The sequence below is a fragment of the Amblyomma americanum genome, chromosome 5 (assembly GCF_052857255.1).
Source record: "Amblyomma americanum isolate KBUSLIRL-KWMA chromosome 5, ASM5285725v1, whole genome shotgun sequence".
In the NCBI taxonomy this organism is placed as follows: Eukaryota; Metazoa; Arthropoda; class Arachnida; order Ixodida; family Ixodidae; genus Amblyomma; species Amblyomma americanum.
In genome coordinates, this window is record NC_135501.1 from 152,423,010 (window position 1) to 152,446,448 (window position 23,439).

Consider the following 23,439-nt stretch of genomic DNA (forward strand, 5'->3'; position numbering starts at 1 on the left):
GCAAAGTCCATGGCATGGGTCATCGTCTGTGGCCGATAAGTGGAAGAAGGTTGCCCAAACGGCCTTTCGCATTTCATCCAGGTTTCCTACATTTCTTCTGATGGCCAAACCATAGTACGTCTGGAGCTTGTCTATTACTGCATCAGTCAGTCGGCCTCGGCCCGAGAGGCTCTTTCCATCAGAGAGTTTTCCTGCTTTGTTTCCTTTTTTTAGCCTTCGTAACCTTGTGCCCATCCTTTTCTGCACGTGCCCTATGCACTCAACCTTGGATATTTCAACGGAATCACCATATGGCATTTGTGCCTTCACAGCCATAAAAGCCTTGCTGTCACCATCCCCAAGGTATTTGACGTATCAAACGCCGTGAAGCTCCTCACTCCTGCCGAAAATTTTCAGTGCTCCTGCGACTTCCATTCCACCGCTGGTGCCTTGGTAGTTGCTTAGGCACACCTCTCTATGAAGGGGGTCACTGTTTGTGCCCTTGATGCTGCACTTTGGACAACGTTTAGACAAAACCTCCACATCCAGCACTTTCCCAGAGTCTACACTGGTCGCAGAGACTATGCCGTTATTAGAAGTATGGCCTCGCTTCTGCCAGCTTCCATCAAGAGCAACTGCGATGTCTTTATCCCCCTCATTCAGCTGCACAGCTTCGTCAGCTGCCCTTTTCATCGACTCCTGAGCAGCAGCTTCGATGTGACCTAGAAGCTCTTGATTGTAATTCGCAAACTTTGTCGGCGGCTTAGGAAGGTTTAGCATAGCACAGAGTATATTTCCTGCAGCCATTCCCTTACCAATGGACGTCAAGGCATACACTAACCTGAGGTTGGCTTCATAGAGGCCAGAAGTAGTTTTCTTCGACGTCTCAAATCGTTGTGCGGCACTACACACTTCACAGTTCAAACTGTAAACGCTTGCAACACCTACCCGTTTTGTCACAATTTCGATGAGCTCAACACTTCCACCGCACTCTCTGCACACACAAATCTGTGTAATTGCGGCACAAATGCCGTCCATGTCCATTAAGGCATATTGGCTGCTGCTCTGTAGCACATCCTCTTCCTGGAAGCACAGAGAAAATCTTGAAAGCTTCGATGTCGAGGAGCTGGCGCGTTCGGCGTTCGGGATCTCATTCGGTCGTGGACATCCTTTTGCTTTTTCACGATGAACGTAGCGGTTGCCGTGAAATTCACGCCTGACGAAGGCCTTCTTTGCCCTGGGCATCTCAACTTATCAGCAGCAACCAACACCGGCACAATTTACAATACTGATCGAAAGGGATAGCACTCGGACGCAGCTGCATGAAGGTTGCAGAAACGTGGAAAAAACGTGCAAAGCGTCTCAGGATTGTCTTGGCTAAAAAAGAGGAGCTGTACAATAGTTGCCAGACAATTTTTTATATGTAGCTGATTTTAGACAAGTTTTGAAATCAGGTGGTGGACTTTTTGGTTGAAAAAATTGACGTTAATCCTGAAAGGGGGCGTGGCCGCTCACTACTTGGTTTCGGAAAAAGCGTTTTTCAGCCGTAAATATGGCTTTCTGAGGAAAGTGCGATCATGGAACATGTGTAGAAAGAATTGAACTTCTAAAATTCCAAAAGAAAAAAAACGATTTTTTTCTAATTTTACCTTACCCTGTGCCCTTAAGAGATAGCCGATAGATGGAGTGATGCTCTTAAGCTTATACATAAAGATTCATTGCGTCTCACGCCTACCAGCCCCATCGACTGACACGGTGCCGTCTACCAGCACCGCGCCCAAGCTGTTCTCGTCCAACACCACGGTCGCCTCAGAGGTGGCCACGACCAAGGACCAGCTGCAGGAGCAGTCGCAGGCACAGTTAGAGCCGCAGGTAGAGCCACAACACCAGCCGCAGCCGGAGCAGGAGCCAGAGCAGGGTTCTTCAACGCCCCCGAATCCCTCCGACTGCAAACGGATCAAGCTGAGGACCCCCACCCCACAGGAAGAGTACAAACCGCCGGAGATCTCGGATGTGTACGAGCCCAAGTACAGCATGTCCTCATCGTCCCTGGACTAAACAGGTCTTCTGGTGAACTCCCCGGAAGACTTTGATGAGCGACGCCTTTTTGCAATCGTCTAGCCTGATGTCCCTCCTGTCGTCTTAAAAGTGCGCTGTGGCAACACTGGTCACCACGAACCGCCCAACCAACCGTCTGCCCTCTCCGATGTCGCTGCAGTTTCATGGTGTCTGCCCTACTTTGAGCAGTCTGAACTAACACCGTGACGAACTAATGCAATCCTTGTGGTCCTGCATACGCCTGGACAATGGCGCCGTGTGTCTTCTTTGCTCAATGTTTCAGATGTCATCGTGTGTGTTTTTTTCTTGCTTTGATTTTTCTTGCCTTGCATGCGAGGATGGATTGTGCACCTTTGTATGCAAATCGGTTTACTGTGTTCAAAATTTTTTTCTCCTACTTCTTGTGTGAAAAATTCTAGGACGTGTCTGTCGCTTTGAGTGCCTAGGCGGAACGAGGTGTCTCGCTCTCTGTCAAAGCCTGAAAGAAACAGTACTGTCTCTGCACAGTTTGCTTTCGCCTCACTCCATGACCTCACAAGTACACTCTCCAAGTCACTCGGAACTGCTCCTTTCCGGATTCACATGACAAGCATATGGGAAGCAAAGCACTTCAGACGCTGTGGCTGATGAGGTGCTAGATTTCATACTTACTACAAAAGAGCTGTTTAGTACGCAAGAATAAGTTCTTTTCTGGACGTTGCTAAGCCTAGCCTCATGGACCTCATTCGAGCAGGTCTCGGTCCGCCTGTGTAACCCTGCTCTCCTGCCATTCTTAATGGACATCACCATTCTTGGACGCACCAGTGCGTACTGAAGTGTCCACGTCCTCTCTGACTCCTTATGATTTTTTCGTCCAGTACCGATTTTTTAGTCGGAACAGTGCGAGGTTTAAAACAGCCGAGGTAATCGCTATGCTGCCGTGCCCTGTACTGCCTTAGTGAGCAAAAGACACAGGAAGCTACAAACAAAACACTTCATCGCAGATGCGCTCGTCTGAAGCAGACATTTATGCCAGAAAAGTTTATTTGTATAGGCATAGTATTGTATCCTACTCTCTCAGAATAGCCTTTTTCTCATTTGCAAATATTCGAGTGAATCTCAATGGCGGTCTGTCGAACATATGCGACCGCCAGGATAGTGGACGATCCCCGCTGTGAGGACTCGAGGCTGGCGGTACTTGGCAGGCTGCGCTATAAACACGAATTGCCCTAAAAGGGAATAAGCCATCCCCTTTATAGCGCACTCCCTAATAGGTGCAGGGAATACTGCTCATGCCTTGGGGGAGATTTCCATCACTAAAAAATGCATACTCACGTTTTACAGCAGACAGATTCCCTCGTCAAGTAGTACGTGCGAAGTTCTTGTAGTTCATCATCATCAGCCTCACCACGCCAACTGCAGGGCAAAGACCTCTCCCATGTCTCTCCAATTAACCCTGTCCTTTGCCAGTTGCGCCCACCCTATGCCTGCAAACTTCCTAATCTCATCCGCCCACCTAACCTTCTGCCGCCCCCTGCTACGCTTGGCTTCTCTTGGAATCCACTCCGTTACCCTTATGGACCATCGGTTATCTTGTCTTCGCATCACATGCCCTGCCCAAGCCCATTTCTCCCTCTTGATTTCGACTAGGATGTCACTAACCCGCGTTTGTTCCCTCACCCACTCTGCCCGCTTCCTGTCTCTTAACGTTACGCCTATCATTTCCTTTCCATAGCTCGCTGCGTTGTCCTTAACATGAGCTGAACTCTTTCTGTTGCTTTCTTGCTTTCTTATCGGCCGAGAATAATACGAATACATTGGTGAAAGATCTGAACCCAGAAGACGACGATAAGAATATGATCACCCGCCCCGTTACCGATGAAGTAAGAAAGCGCCTCTGTTTTAGTGAACCTTAAAGTTTTTAGTTAAGCTAGCTAGTTTGCAGTGGCTTTCTCAAGTCAATATTGCAAGCGGAATAGCATAGACAGACAGTAAATGACAGCACTAGCCGTTGTCCTGTCGTTTTGCGTCCTGTATTCGTCTTTCGTTTCGCTACTAATCCTGAATTTAAAACGCCGCAGTGAAGTAGAATATATTTTAGATCTTATACATTTTAGCCTGATTGTTTTCCCGAAGTGTGAACACAAGAAAAGAAGGCTGTCTCGTCATTACTTCCGATACACACCCGACAATTCAGGACAAAAGCATTTTTGAGCGGAAAACCATTTATTAACGCCATTTTTTCATATAACGTAAGATTTCGCTATAACAATCAACATATCTATTGCTAACTCAACGGAAGTTGTGAATTTTTTCTATTAACGTTTTTACTATCGTCAAAAGCGTTCCCCATTTGGTTTTCTATGGGAATCTTAACTGTTCGATGCGACCGATGGAAACAGTTTAAAAGAAAAATTTTGCTGCATATCAGAAGAAGGGACCATTACCTTCAATATTACCGTAAAAGTGTCAGAATTTTCCAATTTCCAAAATGTTTGTCCTAAATCGCTGGACATGAGTAGAGAATGACCAATTCTATACATATGGGAATTAACGCGGCATATACCCTTGAGGCGGAGCTTAATTGTCCCCTCCAATTTTTTAAAGCATTATTTTCATAAACAGAGCTTGAATTACTACTATAGAAATAAAGTTTTCTGAACAAAACTGAGTAAGATCACGTGGTTCCCATCGAAAAAGAGCCAAATCTGAAGCTTATACGCTGACATTGACCAAATTATTTGCACAATTTTTCATTATGGGATGGTGTAGGGTTGCTCTACATGTAAACCATATGTTACAATAGCTTGTATGGCAGTACGGTATGTGCGGATAGTAAAGCTTTCTCGTTCTCTTCATTTAAGAAGATTCGGCTCGTTTCGAAAATAAACTCCCCACAGTGTAATACACTTGTCAGCGCGAACATGCTGACACCTTCAAAATTCACTTCATCTCGGGACGGTTCTGTTTATATTATTTTTTCTAACGCCGCCGGAAAATGGAGTGTCGAGAGTCGCAACAAGAACAAAGAACGGAGCGCACAAAGACGCGTATAGGCAAGAAAAATACAAAATCAGCAACGACAAAATGAAACGCGCGCTCGCTGCCATTTCCACAACAGCTGATCTCCGGCACCTGGACCTCAGCCAGGGCTCGTTTATTGCCCAAGACAGAGCGCAATACGCCGCTCCCCTGCACTCACTTTCTTTGACTCTTTCATTTTACTTTTATTTTTGCGTTCAGTCTTTTTTGTCCCCACAAACCTGGCCGGAAACGGCGACCTCGCCAGCAGACCGCGCGGGGCACGCGTGTTTGCTCGCAGACGACAGCACCGCGCCAGAGACAAGGCGCAGACGACAACCCGCAGACGGAGCCGAAAAAACATGGCTCTGCTCGATGTCGGCCAACCAGAAGAACTTCACAGAAGCGATCTGCGCGTACGGTATCAGGCTTATTGGCTCATTTAGAGGTATATATTCTGTTTGCTTTAAGGCAATGGCGGTCTCAGCAACGATCGTAGAGTTTCACAAAAGTGATCTACGCCTCCACACGTTTCCAAAAGGACGCTCATATAACATCATCTATCTGCTCATCGCCCCGTATACGTACCACATCCAAAATTTGAATCAATTTGTGTTCCAGTCTTTATATCTAGCTCCGAATCTCGTTTATTGTATCCTTCTGTGATAAGTTTAATCAGCGCTTTATCATTTCTGCGTCTGGGTCTCCTTATCAATGTCGTCTCTACCGTGACTTGATAACGGTCAATATAACAAGGCCGACCTATACGAACATTTTCTGCACTAGAACAATTAAGGAAGCCCTAGCGAGAAACAATGAATGCTTTTGGATACTGCTGCTAGAGAACACTCTCTAGAGTCCCTTGAACTGCTAGGAGACCAAATTCATTCATCTTAAAGCAAATCCGCCCTGACAAACCCTTATAAAGGCGGATCCAGAAGCTGAAGTTACAAAACTTTCGCTACGTAATGAGAGGGCAGGATCTATTGGGAAAGGGCCCGACGCTGGGTGCGAAAGCGGAATGGGGAGACAGGTGACGATGTGGACAGCAGAAGTCCCTCTTACAAAAATGGTATATAGACAGTCTATAGACTTGTTATGGACTCTATTGCCTTCCTATATATATTTGTCTATTTATAGTCTATACACTGCCTATAGACAAAATTATAATAAGATGTGCAAGAACGTAAATCTGTAGATTGTCTGTAGATTGTCTATAGGATTTTTATTGCCTATAGACTGTTCTCTAGGGTTTGTCTACAGAGAGTCTATAGACTTTATAGACAGAAGTCTATGGGCAGTTTCTAGACTGTCCAAAACAATTTTTTGTAAGGGTCGGCGTGTTTCCGTCCATAGGGTCGTGAAGTGTCGGACACGACTGCATTTCTGAACACCACCACCACCACCTAACCGACCAAATATATGTCAAGTATGGTGCTGCCTGCGGTCATATAGCTTCGGTTATACTTTTACAATGGCATTTCATTTCAGGTGCTTACGCGGACATTTCATTTGGTTCTCGATCGGCATATCGGCACGTGATACACGGAACACACATGGCGCTGTCACCCATGTCGGCGTATGCGTGACTCGTGTACACCGCTCGCTCGGGCCGTAAACCGCTGTACAGAGAAGACGTACAAAGCAGCGAGGACCGTGATGGATGCGGCAGATTCCCTCGCGTACACGTGTCGGTAGTGGTGGAAGCAGGAGACAGATTGGCAGCACGCCGTTTAAGCTTCGTCCGAAGGCACACACGGCGTCACGCAGACGTCGGCAAAACATCTGAGGCAGATCTTGCGCCGATCGATGGTCACCCATCTCCGTCAACATCAGGCCGGGTGTCGATATGTCATAACCAATGGTTCGAAGAAAATTCGTCTGGTCAGGAATTGAATTAAAGGAAAAAGGAATGCGGTCGCTGACCAAGACAGGAAGTTCGAGACGTTTCGGAACCTCGTACGGGTTCCTTGATCACTGAGCGGGGCAAGAAATCGTCGCGACCAGTGACCGTGTTCTTTTCCTTTGTGTCGATATGTCCAGCGCCGCAGTTAGTCCTTGCGTTGTGAGCAATCCACGTAACATACGAGGTCAGAGTGTTGATGTGACGTGTCACCAGCGCCAAATATAAACCCAAATAATAGCGATGTTGTATTTCATTTTATTAATGGTTTGTGGGGATTTAACGTCCCAAAGCGACTCAGGCTATGAGGGACGCCGTACGTAGTGAAGGGCTCCGGAAATTTCGACCACCTAGGATTCTTTAACGTGCAGTGGCATCGCACAGAGCACGGGCCTCTAGAATTTCGCCTCCATCGAAATTCGACCACCCCAACCGGTCTTTCGCCGCGCCTTTCGGGTCAGCAGCCGAGCACCATAACCACTGAGCAACAGCAGCGGCTATCATCAGCTTATTAATTTTAAAGCTTTAATAATGTTCACTTAACGTCATTTTTATTTCCATCCCTCGCTTCGCTGTTCTTCAGTCCCCTTCGGACTTTTTCGTTAGTCTCCATGTATAGACCCCAAAGATGAGTACTGGCAGGATATTTTTTCTGCTAGTTTTCCTTTTCAGTAGTGTTGGTACTGTTCTCAGAGTGTTTGCAACTGTTGAGTATTCTTTACCTGAAACTGCGAAAAGAAACGGACATAGGCAGTACATATAATGCGCAAAACTGAAAAACCGATGATAAGTGTACGGTGTAGCGCGAAAGATTAAACGGAGTTAACTATATGTTTCTACAAGAAAAAAAGAAAGAGTCAGAAGTTAATTAGCGCCAGCGATGCGTGTATCTCAATTTGTCCGTTGCGTCACTTATGCTACGCCAAGTCTGTCACGATCCCTAACATATACCCTTGAAGAAGCAGTGGTCTGTTACGAGAGACTGACGGGGCGCCAGCAAAAGGACTACCAATTTCTTCGCTGGCGGAACAGAGGTGAAGGAAAAGACACAGGCTACGGGGGAAAATTCACCGGCATGCGGCCGTGCGAGGCTGACGCAAGAAGCCAGTTTTGGAGCTCATTAGTGAGGCATTTGTACTGCACCGTACTCGACCCGGCTAATAGTGGTGAAGGTTGATGATGCAACAGTGTTTTACCACCTGAGCAATGGCGGCGACTGTCTTTCCCTCGACTTCCACCTGTATTTGTGCTGCGTGCAGCTTAACCTTACTAGTGTTCACCTGTGCCGCGCCCGACCATAAGCAACGCCACGCGATCAGATCCCACCGGAGACATGTGGGTGTGTTTTCTCCTACTCTGAGTAAAATTAACTTTGAGCTAAATTATTCATCTGATGAACACTGCCGTAATTATATTTGTAAAAAATTCTGATGGCCTAGCTCTGTTAGGCCAGGATATACGTAGCGAAAGCGCGGAGATTTCTGCATCGGAAGGGTGCATTCACTAGATGCGCCTTTACTGATTATTGCTACTTGAGCCGTCGTGGCGGTGTGGTAGCTTCTCCGCCTCAAACGCCAAAGGCCCTGGCTCGATTCCGAGCCTCGGCACAGGTTGTTCTTTTAATTCAGTGAGTGGGCGGGGGGTTTCAGTGGCTCCCATAGATGCCGCCATCGAATACGTTGCTTAGCGTTAAGCGCATACTCCGGCGTAACGCGCGCGCGCGCGCTGCACGGCGACGTCACGTCGGCCAAAGCGAGACCCTCTATACTCCAACTGCGCTTGAACGCCGACACGTTCGGCGGCTTCGGCGCACTCTGACCGCACTGGCGGAGACTTGGAGCACGTCTCTATTTCGCGCCGAGTGCGCCAGCCGCCGCCGGCCCCGCCAGACCGGTTCGGCTCCGCGGCGAGGCGCGCGTTGTGACGTCATGTGCCTCCTTGGAGCACCGCCACGGCTAAATCGCAAGTTCGCGGCCAGTAAAGCTTTCGCTTTAAAATTGGAGGGGACACTTAAGCTCCGCCTTAAGGATATGACGCAAAAGCGTTAATAAGTTAATGCCCATATATGCGTAATCGGTCATTCTCAACTCCACGTTTATATGTGTCTGGGAGTCATCATACCACTCGATGGGCAATGGTGCAGCGGTGAAGGGATTTACCACTGCCCTGCGACGGCAGGTGTTGCCACCGGTGGGGCTTACGTTAACTGTGCGACCCAAGTTGCTCTCGCCGAGCAACCTCTCGCGATCAACCATTAATTCAACTGCCACCTTCCAGGGTGGTTAGTTTTCCGACAAACCGATGAATATGCTGTGATGACCCCACAAGGTGACGTTGCCCACCAAGGTTGCTTCCCCAGGGGGGTCCTGCCTATGCCACCCTACGCCACCCTATTTATCGCTCTTAACGTCGACGCCGGATTTTTTTGCGTAACGGGGCCTTCAACGCTATCGCGTTAAAAAGCATTCCACTACGTTTTCCTCGTTCTCAATTATTGTTGGCATCTTTAAAACACATATTCGAGGGGCCCCTCAACTGCCTATCCATGTCTCCTCAACGCAGGCCACGTTTTAACGGAAAACTCTGGGGATCACCTGGCTCCTGCAAGCGCTCCGGAATCCCCTCCACACGGGTGTTTCTGGGAATGTCTCAATACGTAGGAAATCTCAATACACGTGCCTCCATCCGAATACGCGGCCGCTATACTTTCGGCGCATCGTGAAAATGGTTGGAACGACGAGGGCAGTTCGATATAATACTGACACGAGCGGCGCGATTCCGAATCGATTCATCGACCTGGACAAAAGGTGCCCGCGAGGAGCATCCCAGGCAGTGTTGGCGGTAACGCGTCACCGGTACCGCGTTCATTTTTTCGGTAACTTAGTAACATGCTCGTTACCATTTGGGAACTTTAACGGGAACGTACTTACGTTAACATTTTTCGGCAGCGTGTGGCGTCACGTTACTATAGTTACTTTTTGTTCCAGTTGACCCCAACTCCACCCCGTTTTTTTTTTTAAAAAAAAGCGCAGAGCACCTGAATTGATGTTGCAACTAAACAAACAGGTGCAGTCGACGACCTCTGTTGCGGCTCGCATGCATGCTACAAACATCTGCTCTTGAATACGCAACCAATTAAAAAAAATAGAATAGCCATGAAGCACGAAACACGTGCACGAACACGCATTCACACACTTGCCTTCACCTACCTCCCCTTCCCGAACCACTCACACACACAACTCTACAGAGTGGAAGCATGCCAAGAATTTCGGAAGATCACATTTTTCAGAAGTACTGTAAATTTGTTGAGAGTTCAGTGATGTTTTGTTTGTGAAGTTAGAATTGATGATGAAGTGTCACTTTGTGTTCAGTGTCACATTCAGAAAATAGCTTCACCATGTGCCACAGAGAACCCATCACATGCAACTCTACAGGAAACTTTAGGCCACTATAACATTACTAAGCTCGTGCGTATTTGTGCAAAGTATTCTCGATAAATCAAGATTTCGCCTAAAATCGTTGTTTGGGCTAGAAGTTTTACGTGAAATATGAGCTTTATGAAATTGTTGTCGTGAGTTCTTAAGGCGAAGACGCACTAATTAAAATTTATGGCCAAGGCAAATTAAAGTGCGGTATTTTTTTTTTTACCCGCCGCGGTGGCTCAGTGGTTAGGGCGCTCGACTACTGGTCCGGAGTTCCCGGGTTCGAACCCGACTGCGGCGGCTGCGTTTTTATGGAGGAAAAACGCTAAGGCGCCCGTGTGCTGTGCGATGTCAGTGCACGTTGAAGATCCCCAGGTGGTCGAAATTATTCCGGAGCCCTCCTCTACGGCACCTCTTCTTCCATTCTTCTCTCACTCCCTCCTTTATCCCTTCCTTTACGGCGCGGTTCAGGTGTCCAACGATATGAGACAGATACTGCGCCATTTCCTTTCCCCAAAAACCAATTATTATTATTTTTTTTTCATTAACTGTAATGGTAACGCGTTACTTTTTTTTGTAGGCAACGTAGGGCGATAACGCGTTCCTTTTTTCTTAGCGTAACGAGTAACGTTTTTAGTTACTTTTTTTCGGTAACGGCTACAACACTCATCCCAAGTGTCACTCATGCACCACCCAGGATTGTCCTTCGATCTGAATTTTTTAAAAAACAAAGTTTTGTAGATTCCTAAGCATCCGACACTACCTACCATACCCCACCCCAAACACACACACAGACACACGTCACGCATATAAACTTCTATACGCTGCAGCGGATGCCACGTTTGCGCAATAACACGATGTTTCAGGAGTGCACATGTACCGATCCGCTCCAATTGACGTGTAACGCACCAAGATGTCTTATCGCTTGTTCTTCGACTGCAACACAGCGCACTGAGCTCCCTCGTCACAGTGAACGGAACCGCGCTACGGCGCGCCAGACCTCGCGCTAAGTGTCCCGAAAACCTGGACGCCGGCCAAGACTCGTCGAGCCGGCAGCTGGCTCGTTCACTTGACAGCCGCGGTCGTTGAGCGTCCCCGCGAAGCGCTCTTCTTTTTATCGCCGCTCGCCCCTTCTTTTTTTGTCTTTTATTATAACCGAATTCTTTCCCTCGTCCTCCTTGCTTCTGCCATCGCCGAGGCCGTTATAAAGCCCCGTCGCTAAGACATTGCACCTTGGTGGTAAATGTGCCGCGGTGGGGGGTTCAGCACCCCAATGTGCTCGGCCTGGCTCGGGAGGGGTCACGTGAGCAGGCGCTTGCCCCAAGGTTGCCCAAGGGTTGTTGTTCCCTGAGCCTGCTTCACTTTTTTTCTGCTTTGATTACTCGCCTCCTTTTCTCCTCTCTCTGAGGGTTTCTTTACTTCCTGGAACCAGGGACAGGACGGCAGGGCACCACGAAGAAGCGGCAGAGTGCCGCTGTTGGCAGTTTGAAAAAGAATAAAAATACAGTAATAAAGCAAAGGGCGAACCGAACTGAGCTTAGTAGACGTGCGCACGAGACCGTTGCGAGACAGACGAAAAGATAAAAACAGACACGCGAGGCGAGAGCAGACGATGTCAATGCGAAACTGCGGACGCAGACGGCCCCGCTAGCGGAAGAGTTGACTGCGGGTGAAAATAACAGTAAAACGGTCGTTTCCGCAGAATTTCTGTGAAGCGAGTGCTAATCCCGCCACAGCATGTAGTCCCTCCCCTTTCGTGTTCCTCGTCCATGCAGCAGTGATGGAGGTGCTTGAGCTCTCCTGATCAGTCCTCGCTATATAACAGGTTTAGACCATTGTTTGGATTACAAAACATTTATTTCGTACAAAATGCTGATGCAGACGGTCCGCGCTAGGTGGCCTCCAGCGCATTTCTAGCGGCGACCTTAGCGGCCCACTGGGTGGCCAAGACTTGAAAGCCCGGGTCCGAGCTGACCAGAACAGCCTCCCATTACTGAAGAGAAGGAATTTGTAGACCAAGAGAATAGGACAATATAAACGCCAGGTTGGCGCAACCGATGAGGGTCATATAGGCGAATAGGGGTCTATAAGGTCATATGGGTATATACTGCTCCAGACGGGAGTCCACCCTCCCGTCCCGGAAGCCACCTTATATGCCCCACCTCACAGCCTTCTCATCGGAACCTGCTCTGTAGGTCTTGCCTGCGCAGTCAGCAAGAGCTGTCGGACATGATGCTGCGGATGTGTAAAACCATTCCCTCATGGATGCAGTGCCCCAACTTCCTATTTCGCCACCCGTCTCATCTCGCAGCTTTTTAAACTGCGATTTTGGCTCAAACGCACATCGGATTAAAACCTAAAAGGGAATTACGGGCACCCAGTGGAAATGGTAAGTCATTTTCTTGCTGCTGATTTTAGGTGTAAAAAAAATGGTGGTCGATTTGCGTAGTTAGGGCAAATGCGAATTACGTGCGCTGGCAGGTCGGTTTTCACCTAGGTTCTGGTGTTCATATCCAGTGTTCACAGATGGCATAGGCGGAATTGGTCATTCTCTACATTCACAGATGCCTGGGAGTCTTCCTATCACTCCTGGTACAGTGGTGCAGCAGTCGAGCGATGCGCCAGTGCCCTTCTATAGTAGGTGCTGCTGCCATCGGTGGGACTTGGGTTGATTGGGTTGGTTTTCAACCCAGGTTGCTCTTCTTCCCGAGAAGCCTCTCACGATCAATTGAGCTGTCGCCTGACACGGTGGGCAGGCTGCTCCAGCCTGCCACGAAACCGGCTTCATATATACGAACAAACACACAACGGCATGATGCGGGAGAATGTCTCTATAAATGATAACGCTCTAGAAAAGACGAGGAATGAGTCATTTTGACTGCGGAGGCTGCAGCTGCTGTCAATTACGCGGCCAAAAACGCGTCTCTAACCCAGTGCTACTCAGAACCCTTTTTTATTTTATTCCTTGGAAGAACAACTTCACTGACCGTATACTCATGTCTTACTCAAGCCGGTCGCATTCTGCGATCCCGTATACATTGTCACACCATCATGCCATCACTCCGGCCACACATCGAGGCACTCGCATAAGAGGCACTCGCCTCTTACCCTCTCTTCGTATTCCTTCTCACTCCCTTCCTCTGAAAGTTGAGAGGCAATTTCCTTTTCTCAGTTTTGCCACCTGTGAACCGAGGTTCAGATGGATGGATGGATGGACGGAGGTTTTTTACAACAAGAGTGTTCTAATGCCAACGGCTTAAAACTATCATGTAGATTCTGAGAGTATTTCATTATAGGGAGAAAATGATATGTGTATGCGTGATGTCAACATGTCCACCATTGTTGGAGAAAAAATCTGAATATTAAGGCATAAGGCTTTCTTGGCTCATGAGTGGCGTGGACGGAAGTTGTAGGCGGAAGTTGTCCGCAAAGGTTGTCAGTTATAAGTGTTATGGTAAGTATTAAAAAATGGTAAAGTTAATTAATCAACAGTAGATAAACTGCAGAAGAACCGACAACTGAGCTAGTTGGTGCATCTTTAAGCCGTGGTAAAAACAGCGCAGCGACGACAGACACAGAGAAGACAGAAGAAGACGGACAAGCGCTGACTAACAACTAAAGTTTATTGGAAAAAAACACAGGTATTAATACACTCCTAAAACAACCAGGGAACACGCCCCTCTTAACATCCTTCTAATCGTGCGAATCTAGATACTTAATCTCACATTCGTGAAGAAGCACTGACGGTGTGCTGACGCATGCATCACCATTCGCGTGGATGCGATACGCCTCACACAGTTCCCTTGTCAATTTATCCCTGTGCCTGCAAACAACTTTTGTCTCATGGAAAAGAGGGTTGCACATTTTTTTGTCGGGGGAACCTGGGATATTATTCAGGGGGCAATCTCTAAAATGTAATGCAAGGTTGGACGATGGGGGGCCATTTAACGAGGTATGATGCTGACGAAGACGGGTGTTCACACATTTTCCCGTTTGGCCAATGTATTTCTTGCCACAGGAAAACTCAATGTCATACACTACGCTTTCAGCACATGACGTAAACATCTTTTGGTGGTTTATTTTGCAGGCTCTACTCCCGGTTGGTTTCTGTTTTTTAGCCTTTGCTTTCCTATCTATTATGGCACAAATTTTTCCAAGCTTTTGCGGGGCTGAGAAGAGCACTTGAATTCCATATCTGGCGCCTACTCTTTTTAAGTTGTGTGACAAACGATGAAGATATGGTATAACCGTATGCCTCTTCATGCCTGACTGCTCTGATGGATGGCAACTCTTGAAAGATTTTAGTTTCCTCAGCAATTTATTGCAAGCAAGCACGATTACCTCTTCCGGAAATCCGTAAGGTGCTTTTTGCAAAAGCACCTTAGTAGTCTTGTGATTGATGATCCGTTTCTGGTCCCGAATTCTGTCACCATTGTTGAGTTTTTGCAAAGCTGTAACCCGGGTTCGAGTGGCATGTTTAGCATCGATGTGGAGGATTTGTTCTATTCCCTACCTCAAGATAAGCTCCTGCAGTGTGTTAAGAAAGCCATAACTAATGACAATGACGAAGAGAGATTTATTTCGGATTGTGGTGTTTCTGTGGAGTCGTTTTTGGAACTTCTGACCTTTTACCTGCAATCGACTTCTGTCGAGTGGGAAGGAAAACTGTTTGCTCAGAAAGCTGGGGTATGCATAGGTTCAAAAGTAGCACCGGTGTTAAGTAATATTTTTCTGTGTCACGTTGACAGGGCGATAAATTCTAAGTTCAGTGATTGTGTAAAACAGGTGTTCAGGTATGTTGATGATTATTTAATTTTTGTAGAGCCTACAAATTTCAATGTAGAAGAAATGTAGAAGAAATACTAAGGGTTTTTGTTAGTTGTGGAGAAGGTTTAAAGTTCACCTTTGAACTCCCGGAGAACAACGAGCTACAGTTTTTAGACTTAAGATTGGTCCTGAACCCTGATCATGTCTGCTGGTCTTTTCAACAGCGCTCAGCGAAGCCCTTGCTTAGTTATCGCTCAGCCCATTCTAAATTAGTTAAAAGTGGTATAGCCGTTGCATGTTTAGGTTCAGCACTTTCGAAATCGTGTGTGCATGGAATGAAGAATAGTTTTAATCAGCAGGTTGGTAGATTGCAATCGGCAGGATTTCCGGAAGAGGTAATCGTGCTTGCTTGCAATAAATTGCTGAGGAAACTAAAATCTTTCAAGATTTGCCATCCATCAGAGCAGTCAGGCATGAAGAGGCATACGGTTATACCATATCTTCATCGTTTGTCACACAACTTAAAAAGAGTAGGCGCCAGATATGGAATTCAAGTGCTCTTCTCAGCCCCGCAAAAGCTTGGAAAAATTTGTGCCATAATAGATAGGAAAGCAAAGGCTAAAAAACAGAAACCAACCGGGAGTAGAGCCTGCAAAATAAACCACCAAAAGATGTTTACGTCATGTGCTGAAAGCGTAGTGTATGACATTGAGTTTTCCTGTGGCAAGAAATACATTGGCCAAACGGGAAAATGTGTGAACACCCGTCTTCGTCAGCATCATACCTCGTTAAATGGCCCCCCATCGTCCAACCTTGCATTACATTTTAGAGATTGCCCCCTGAATAATATCCCAGGTTCCCCCGACAAAAAAAATGTGCAACCCTCTTTTCCATGAGACAAAAGTTGTTTGCAGGCACAGGGATAAATTGACAAGGGAACTGTGTGAGGCGTATCGCATCCACGCGAATGGTGATGCATGCGTCAGCACACCGTCAGTGCTTCTTCACGAATGTGAGATTAAGTATCTAGATTCGCACGATTAGAAGGATGTTAAGAGGGGCGTGTTCCCTGGTTGTTTTAGGAGTGTATTAATACCTGTGTTTTTTCCAATAAACTTTAGTTGTTAGTCAGCGCTTGTCCGTCTTCTTCTGTCTTCTCTGTGTCTGTCGTCGCTGCGCTGTTTTTACCACGGCTTAACAGTAGATAAGCGACATATATGTGTTGAAATAAAAAATAGACAATAAAGATAGAACCAAAATTAATAAAGAATCCACAAAAACAAAAAAAAACAGAAAATAAAAATAAAGTAAAATAACACAATAAGAATGAAAACTAAATAACAATAAATAAAAATGAAAAATTGAGGGAGAAGAGGACAGGGAAAGGCGTTCGCATTTCTGCAATCCTGTAATTTTTGGAATATTGTAAGTTACTTCTATGGAAATATTCGATGCGCTTCAAAATCTTTCTTTTAAAGTTTTCGTTTAAAGGCCCGGAGATAACGGTAAAGCTCACGTACGCAGCTATCCTCAACCTTATCAGAGGCAGAAGACGCAAATATCCCCAGCCACATCCTCTGCTAACACAATATGAAGCGAAATGTTGGAGAAGACTCCAAACAGGAGCCTTCCACAACCTTCACATTCTGCATGAGATGTATCCGGAGCAGTATAGGGAAACATGTCCATGGTGCGGGGCAACCTCCACGCTGTATCATACCACATGGGAATGCGTACACAATGTAGCTTTCCGTGGTAACAAAGAGCCAAATGCGGAGCAGTGGGAGGACCGGCTAACCAGCAGCCAGCTCAAGGTCCAAAGAGACCTAGTGAGCCACGCATGCCGGATGGCCAGGGACAGGGGTGCCTTGGACTAGGGGCGCCAACCACGCTCAGCCTGGAAGACATCGGCAATCTTCGGGCAAGCAGCAAGACTCCTTTATTAGAGCAATAAACTTTATTCACTCACTCACTCACTCACTCACTCACTCACTCACTCACTCACTCACTCACTCACTCACTCACTCACTCACTCACTCACTCACTCACTCACTCACTCACTCACTCACTCACTCACTCACTCCGTCGTTCGCATCGAGCAGTTAAGAATGCCATAGAAAACCAATGGAGAGCGTTCTTGACGACAGCAAAAACGTTAATAGAAAAAAAAATGCAATAGAAAAAAATGCCCGGCTCGGGCTGGACCTGCTGCTCACCCTCGGCCCTCCGCCGCCCAGGAGTGCTCTGCCGTGCAACTCCCGCGCCGCCCTCAGCCGCCTGCAATCTAACGGCCGCGGTACCCCACTAGTGCGGGAAATTCGCTCTCGCATCGAGCGCCTCGCGCAGAGAGGTTGTGCGGTGCGTGCACAGTGGGTGCCCGGTCACTGCGGCATAGCAGGCAACGAAGAAGCTGACGACCTCGCGACCGCTGCACACCAACTACCTGCCAGCGATCTGCCCCTTGCGCTCGAGGACGTGCGTGCGGCCATCCACGACCATCTCCGAAAGCAGCACCCCGACCCACGCATCGCGGGAGGTGAGCGCATCGACAGTGTCACCGGCTGTCGCGCACTTACACGGTTACAACGTGCAATGATACTCCGCGCGCGCATTGGCTGCGTGTGGCCCGGGGAACGACGGGTGCGTCACGGAATCGCGACGAGTGATGTGTGTGACGGATGCGGTGCAGTGGAAACACTAGAACACCTGCTCCTTCACTGTGCCGCGTTCGCCGATGCTCGTCGCGATATGCTCGCGGCCTATAGGGCGCAAGGCATACTACCAGACTCCATCAAGACGCTATTGTGGCCGCAGGGCAGTGCGCGCACTCGTGAGCGAACTTTGGTGAGCCTCTGTGCATTCCTCGAATACACGGGCTTGACGTCCCGTCTGTTCTCCGTGAGGTAGTTACACGCAGAGACCGAACGCTCCACGAGTTCTACCTTGAACGATTAATAACTGGACGCCCCACCCCAGTTGTAGCCAACACAGTGCTGTGCGCGGGTGTGATTTAATCACTCTAAAATGAACTAATTACGTGCATAACCTGGACACAGTTCTTATTCTGTAAATAGTTTGTACATATTACTTCTCCCCCTATCCTCTCTTCCTGTCCCCTCACCTCTATCATTTCATTTTTCTCCATCCTGTATCCTGTATTTCCGCTGCCCCAGCTCAGGTGCTTCAGTATCGATGGAAGATGCCGGGGCTAGCAAAATTCTTTTCCTTCCTTTTTACTATTATTTTAATAAAACCACTACCACCACCAAAAAAATGCAAGACTGCTCACGGGAGATCAGCGGATATGTTGATTGTTGTAGTGAAATTTTACAATATGTGAAAAAAAAAATTGCGTTCATAAACTCTTTCCCGTTGAAAAAAATGTTTCTGTCGAGAATTGTTGGGTATGGCCCTTTTCAGAGTTCGCTGCAGTATGTCCCAGAACAAAGCAGCGACATGACTTAATACAAAGCATTAATCAATAGTCTCTGGTTACACGGGCGTCAAATCACTGACCATGGCACAACCGTACACCCTTGGCGGGAAGCCACATCTTGGCGAGTAAAGCTGGCGAGTGGATTTTAAAGCGTTTTTGCGGCCAATGGATATACATCCGCTAAGCTCGCTTTAATAATCTAGTCTCAGAAATCAAGGTTTTCGGCACATCGGTACAGGAATTAAAGCCGATTCATCTGCCTACTGGAGAGGCCGTACAGGTGTTCAAAATAAGAGTGAACAGGGAGAAAATCTAACGCGTCAGCAACTATGCTATAAGAAAACCTCGCAAAGCTATCTCACGACCATGTCCAGTTGGCGCAAATAGAAAACGCAGATGAGAACTTTGTAATAAGGGAGTAATTGCTCATTTGTATCCACCGAAGCGTAGCCATATGGCTACAAAGGAAATCTATACAGCTTTCTCAGAAACTTCGCAGTTAAAGGAAACTTCGCCCTGGTCCGAGGTTAGAACCCGGGACCACAACTTAACCCGAGCAGTCACTCTACCAACTGAGCTAACCGGGACGGCAAGCTTATGGTAGGGCGAGTGCGAATCGATCAATAACTCGAAGTGGGAACACTTCGGGGGCACTATTGTAGCTGCGCTTGGTTGGGTGCCAATGAGTAATTACTCCCTTATTACAAATCTACTCCACCTTGGGGGATTCCCCTTAACATCAGACCAGATGAGAACTTTTTCGGTTATGCACGGTTTCCAGAAAAGGGTGCTTTACCTCTTTGGAAGGGAAAAGCGCGAAACAAGTTCGCGGACAAACAAGCGAACGAGGCCACTGAACGCTACAGGGAGAAACACATTGTGCCTACGCATAGGTTCTCATTGAGGTCGCCACCCAAAGGTCTGTTAAACTCTAGGCGGCGTCAGTTCCTTCTTTCTCGCACAATGGAGCACTTGCAATGAGCAGATAACCTTTGAAAGTAAGATGTTGCAAGCTTTACTGCAACCGCTATATACACCATAACTATATTCCATAAAACTATATACTACAGCTTTCCGAGTATGTGTGGGTCACTTCTTGTCCCACCTGTGCGCACGTCATTCCATTAGTTCACCACTACGAGCAACCAGCGTTTGTGTGGATCAAGTAACGCCTTTCACGAATCCATTTTACCATCCGTGATACAAGAAGGCAATCAGTTTCCCTATTCTACGGTCTCCGAACGCGGTGTCGTTAGATTTAATTAGCGCCTGTATGTCCGTTTATCCTATAAAATGCTACCTCTTTCATTTCATTACAGCGCATTCTTAATTTGAGGAGTAGCCTTGTAACTGAGTGCTTTTGATTGCTTACTGCTTCGGTTCTGGCCATCTATTTCTGCCTTATGTTTCAATGCAACTCTACTCCCCTTATGTAACGCCCCACTCGGGTATAGTAAAAAATGATGATCACGACGATTACGATGCCCCCATTTCATCGAGGCCTATGTTTGTCATTATTTCGTCAAAGGAGGAGGCGGATGTATGCGAATTTATATTTAGTAAACAGTGGATTTCTGGTACTGGCAATAAGATAGAAGGAAAGTTCGGACACCTATATAGCAGTTAACGGGGACTAATGGCACAGAGGCGGCCAGACACAAGCTGATATGGGTTAAGTAACATACGGTTGTTCCCCAGGGACCCTGGAACATTTGGGGGGGGGGGGGGTAAGGGGGGGTCGAATATTTTTCCAGGGGGAAAAATATTCGACCCCCCCCCCGGAAAAAAATTCGACCCCCCCCCCCCCCCCCCCGGGATTATTTAACGCGCACTGACATCGCACAGCACACGGGCCCTTTCACGTTTCGCCACCATCGAAACGCGGCCGCCCCGGATGGGATTGAATCCGGGTCCTCCGGTGCAGCATGGGAAGGGTACAGAGGGAGTGACAGAAGAGTGAGAGAGGGAAAGCTGGGGTCGTCGAGTACATAGAACGTGACCGCGGTCGCAGGTATTTCGTGGTCAGAGAAAATCCCGTCAAAGTCGTGAAAAAAAAAAGTTCGACTTTTAGTCGAGTGTATACGGTAACCAAAGAAAGCCCAAAGCGTGTCTGTAGACTGGAACTCAATAAACAACGCTTCGGGAGAGTTCCGACAAAATTCCAAGAATATGAATATTCAAAGAATATTTTGTTACTTTTGCCGTCCGACGCCCGCTATGCCTCGCTTATGCTGCCAGCTGCATGACACGCACTGGCCAAGTCTACTGAATATTGCGCTCCATGGAAGAAAGGAGTTTTAATGAGTCGTTCGATGGGGGTTAATAGCGTCTGTCATTATTGACTCCCTTTTATACTATTCTCGTGATACTCTGCGAGCAGTGCGAACGCACTCCGTCATCGGGAGAGAAGCACTACACGTAGCAGACTTGGCCTCAAGGGAGTTTTAGGGGCGTTAACCTGCTTCTGTGCTGCAAGTAAAGTGCAATAATTGGTTTAATAATAGTAATGTTTTTTAGGGAAAGGAAATGGCGCAGTATCTGTCTCATATATCGTTGGACACCTGAACCGCGCCGTAAGGGAAGGGATAAAGGAGGGAGTGAAAGAAGAAAGGAAGAATAGAGAGGTGCCGTAGTGGAGGCCTCCGGAATAATTTCGACCACCTGGAGATCTTTAACGTGCACTGACATCGCACACCACACGGGCGCCTTACGTTTTGCCTTCATAATAATTGTTATTTGGGGAAAGGAAATGGCGCAGTATCTGTCTCATATATCTTTGGACACCTGAACCGCGCCGTAAGGGAAGGGATAAAGGAGGGAGTGAAAGAAGAAAGGAAGAGGTGCCGTAGTGGAGGGCTCCGGAATAATTTCGACCACGTGGGGATCTTTAACATGCACTGACATCGCACACCACACGGGCGCCTTACGTTTTGCCTTCATAATAATTGTTATTTGGGGAAAGGAAATGGCGCAGTATCTGTCTCATATATCTTTGGACACCTGAACCGCGCCGTAAGGGAAGGGATTAAGAGGAGGAGTGAAAGAAGAAAGGAAGAAAGAGGTGCCGTAGTGGAGGGCTCCGGAATTATTTCGACCAGCTAAAGTGTAAGGAGAAAAATGAAATGAAAATTGGTTTTTGAGGAAAGGAAATGACGCAGTAACTGCCTCGCATATCTCGGTGGACACCCGAACCGCGCCGTAAAGGAAGGGATAAAGGAGGGAGTGAAATCAGATAGGAAGAAAGAGGTGCCGTCGTGGAGGGCTTCGGAATGATTTCGACTACCTGGGGATCTTTAACGAGCACTGGCATCGCACAGCACACGGGCGCCTTTGCGTTTCGCCTCCATCGAAAGGCGGCAGATCCCCAGGTGGTCGAAATTATTCCGGAGCCCTTCAATACGGCACCTCTTGTTTTCGGGCTTACAGTGTGCAGTTGCTAGACAAGGCATAATTTTTAGAGGCACCGGGCACACGTGTCGCCGCCAAGAGAGAAATTTTCTTGGGAGAACGTCCTCTACCGCTACTACTTCCTAAAGGAACCAATAAAGTTTTTCATTCATTCAATCTTTGGAGAAAGTGCGCTTGCCACCCCCCCCCCCCCCTTCCCGTTTTTGTTCGACGAAGAAAGTTCATGAAACACCGTGCAAGCGAGACCGCCGGCACCCCTTCACGTCAACCACCGCATTTGCCGCTTGAAATTCTTTCAATTATTCAAAGGCCAATATATTATTAACACGTCCATCATTATAACAGATTCCTCTGTATATGACACAAGACAACGGCACGATTTTACAGTAAAACCATTAAACGCACGAATTAACTCCTGCAAGCCTTCTCATTTCCCCAGAACGATTACAGCCCGGAATAATCTCACTTATGATGCAATAACAGAAAGTTCACTAAAAATGTTTGAAATTTACCCTTAATTTCCTTATATTTTTCATACTATGATATCTTTGAGTTGTATTTTTAATTGTGCATTATTTCCTTTTAGTGAAAGAGATCCCGGAGGTCTACTGTTTCCAGCATTTGTTCTCATGTATATCGCGTGCCCACCCTGCTAAGGTCTTGTTAAGTATCGCAGAAGGATGAAATAAATAAATAAATAAATAAATAAATAAAATAAAAATAACCACCTTCTCCAAGAGTTGGCAGCAAATCCACCCCCCTCTGTTACCGCACGTTCGCGTCATGGCACAAGTGCTGCAAGCGGGAAAGCGTGACAGTGCCATCCACTTGTTTCCGATTCCACTGGAATCTACCTCCTTTGCGAAACACGGGGTGGTGGTGGCAATGATTGCGCTCCGTCTTTTCTGGAAAGTGACTGCAGCAGGACCCGGCGCTGGAAAGGCAAGCCGGAAGGAACACATTGCTTCACCACCATTCCTGGAGGACGAGGTAAACTGTATTAAAGAAGAGCTCTTAGGCGCGGGTTGGGGTGACCTTCCCCTCCCCGCGGTGGTCTCCTCTTCTAGGCCGGACGCCAGGTGGCCGACCGACGATGTCGTTCGGCGACCTCCTCGGACCATTCCTGGAGGCGCAGGCCCCCAAGCGGACTACAACGGGCTAAATGATACCGGAGCTCCTACTCTGCGACGCCTCTTTCAGTCTCCTTTCACTCCACCCTTCCTTCTCTCACGGCGCGGATGAGGTGTCCACCGATTGATTGAAAACTTAATGACAATTGTCGGAGCCTTAGGTGGTAGGGAAGGGGTAAATGAGGGAGTGAAGGGCTCCGGAATAATTTCGACTACGTGGGGACCTTTATCGTGCACCGACATCGCACAGCACAGGGACGTCTTTAATTTTACGTTTCAACAACGAAGGCGATATGCAAAACGCCGTGTGAACATCAAAGAACCCCAGGAGGTCGA

General features: G+C 47.5%; 1 protein-coding gene across 1 annotated transcript in view; it reads left to right on the top strand.

Moving 5' to 3' along the window:
- Window positions 1-2,541, top strand: part of LOC144132827 (uncharacterized) — a 20,797-nt gene extending 18,256 nt beyond the window's left edge. The window contains exon 6 of the mRNA XM_077665508.1: window positions 1,718-2,541. Within this exon, the coding sequence (XP_077521634.1) occupies window positions 1,718-2,037 (320 nt within the window). The 3' untranslated portion in view covers window positions 2,038-2,541. The remainder of the gene's footprint in view (window positions 1-1,717) is intronic.
- The last annotated feature ends 20,898 nt before the right edge of the window (window positions 2,542-23,439 follow it).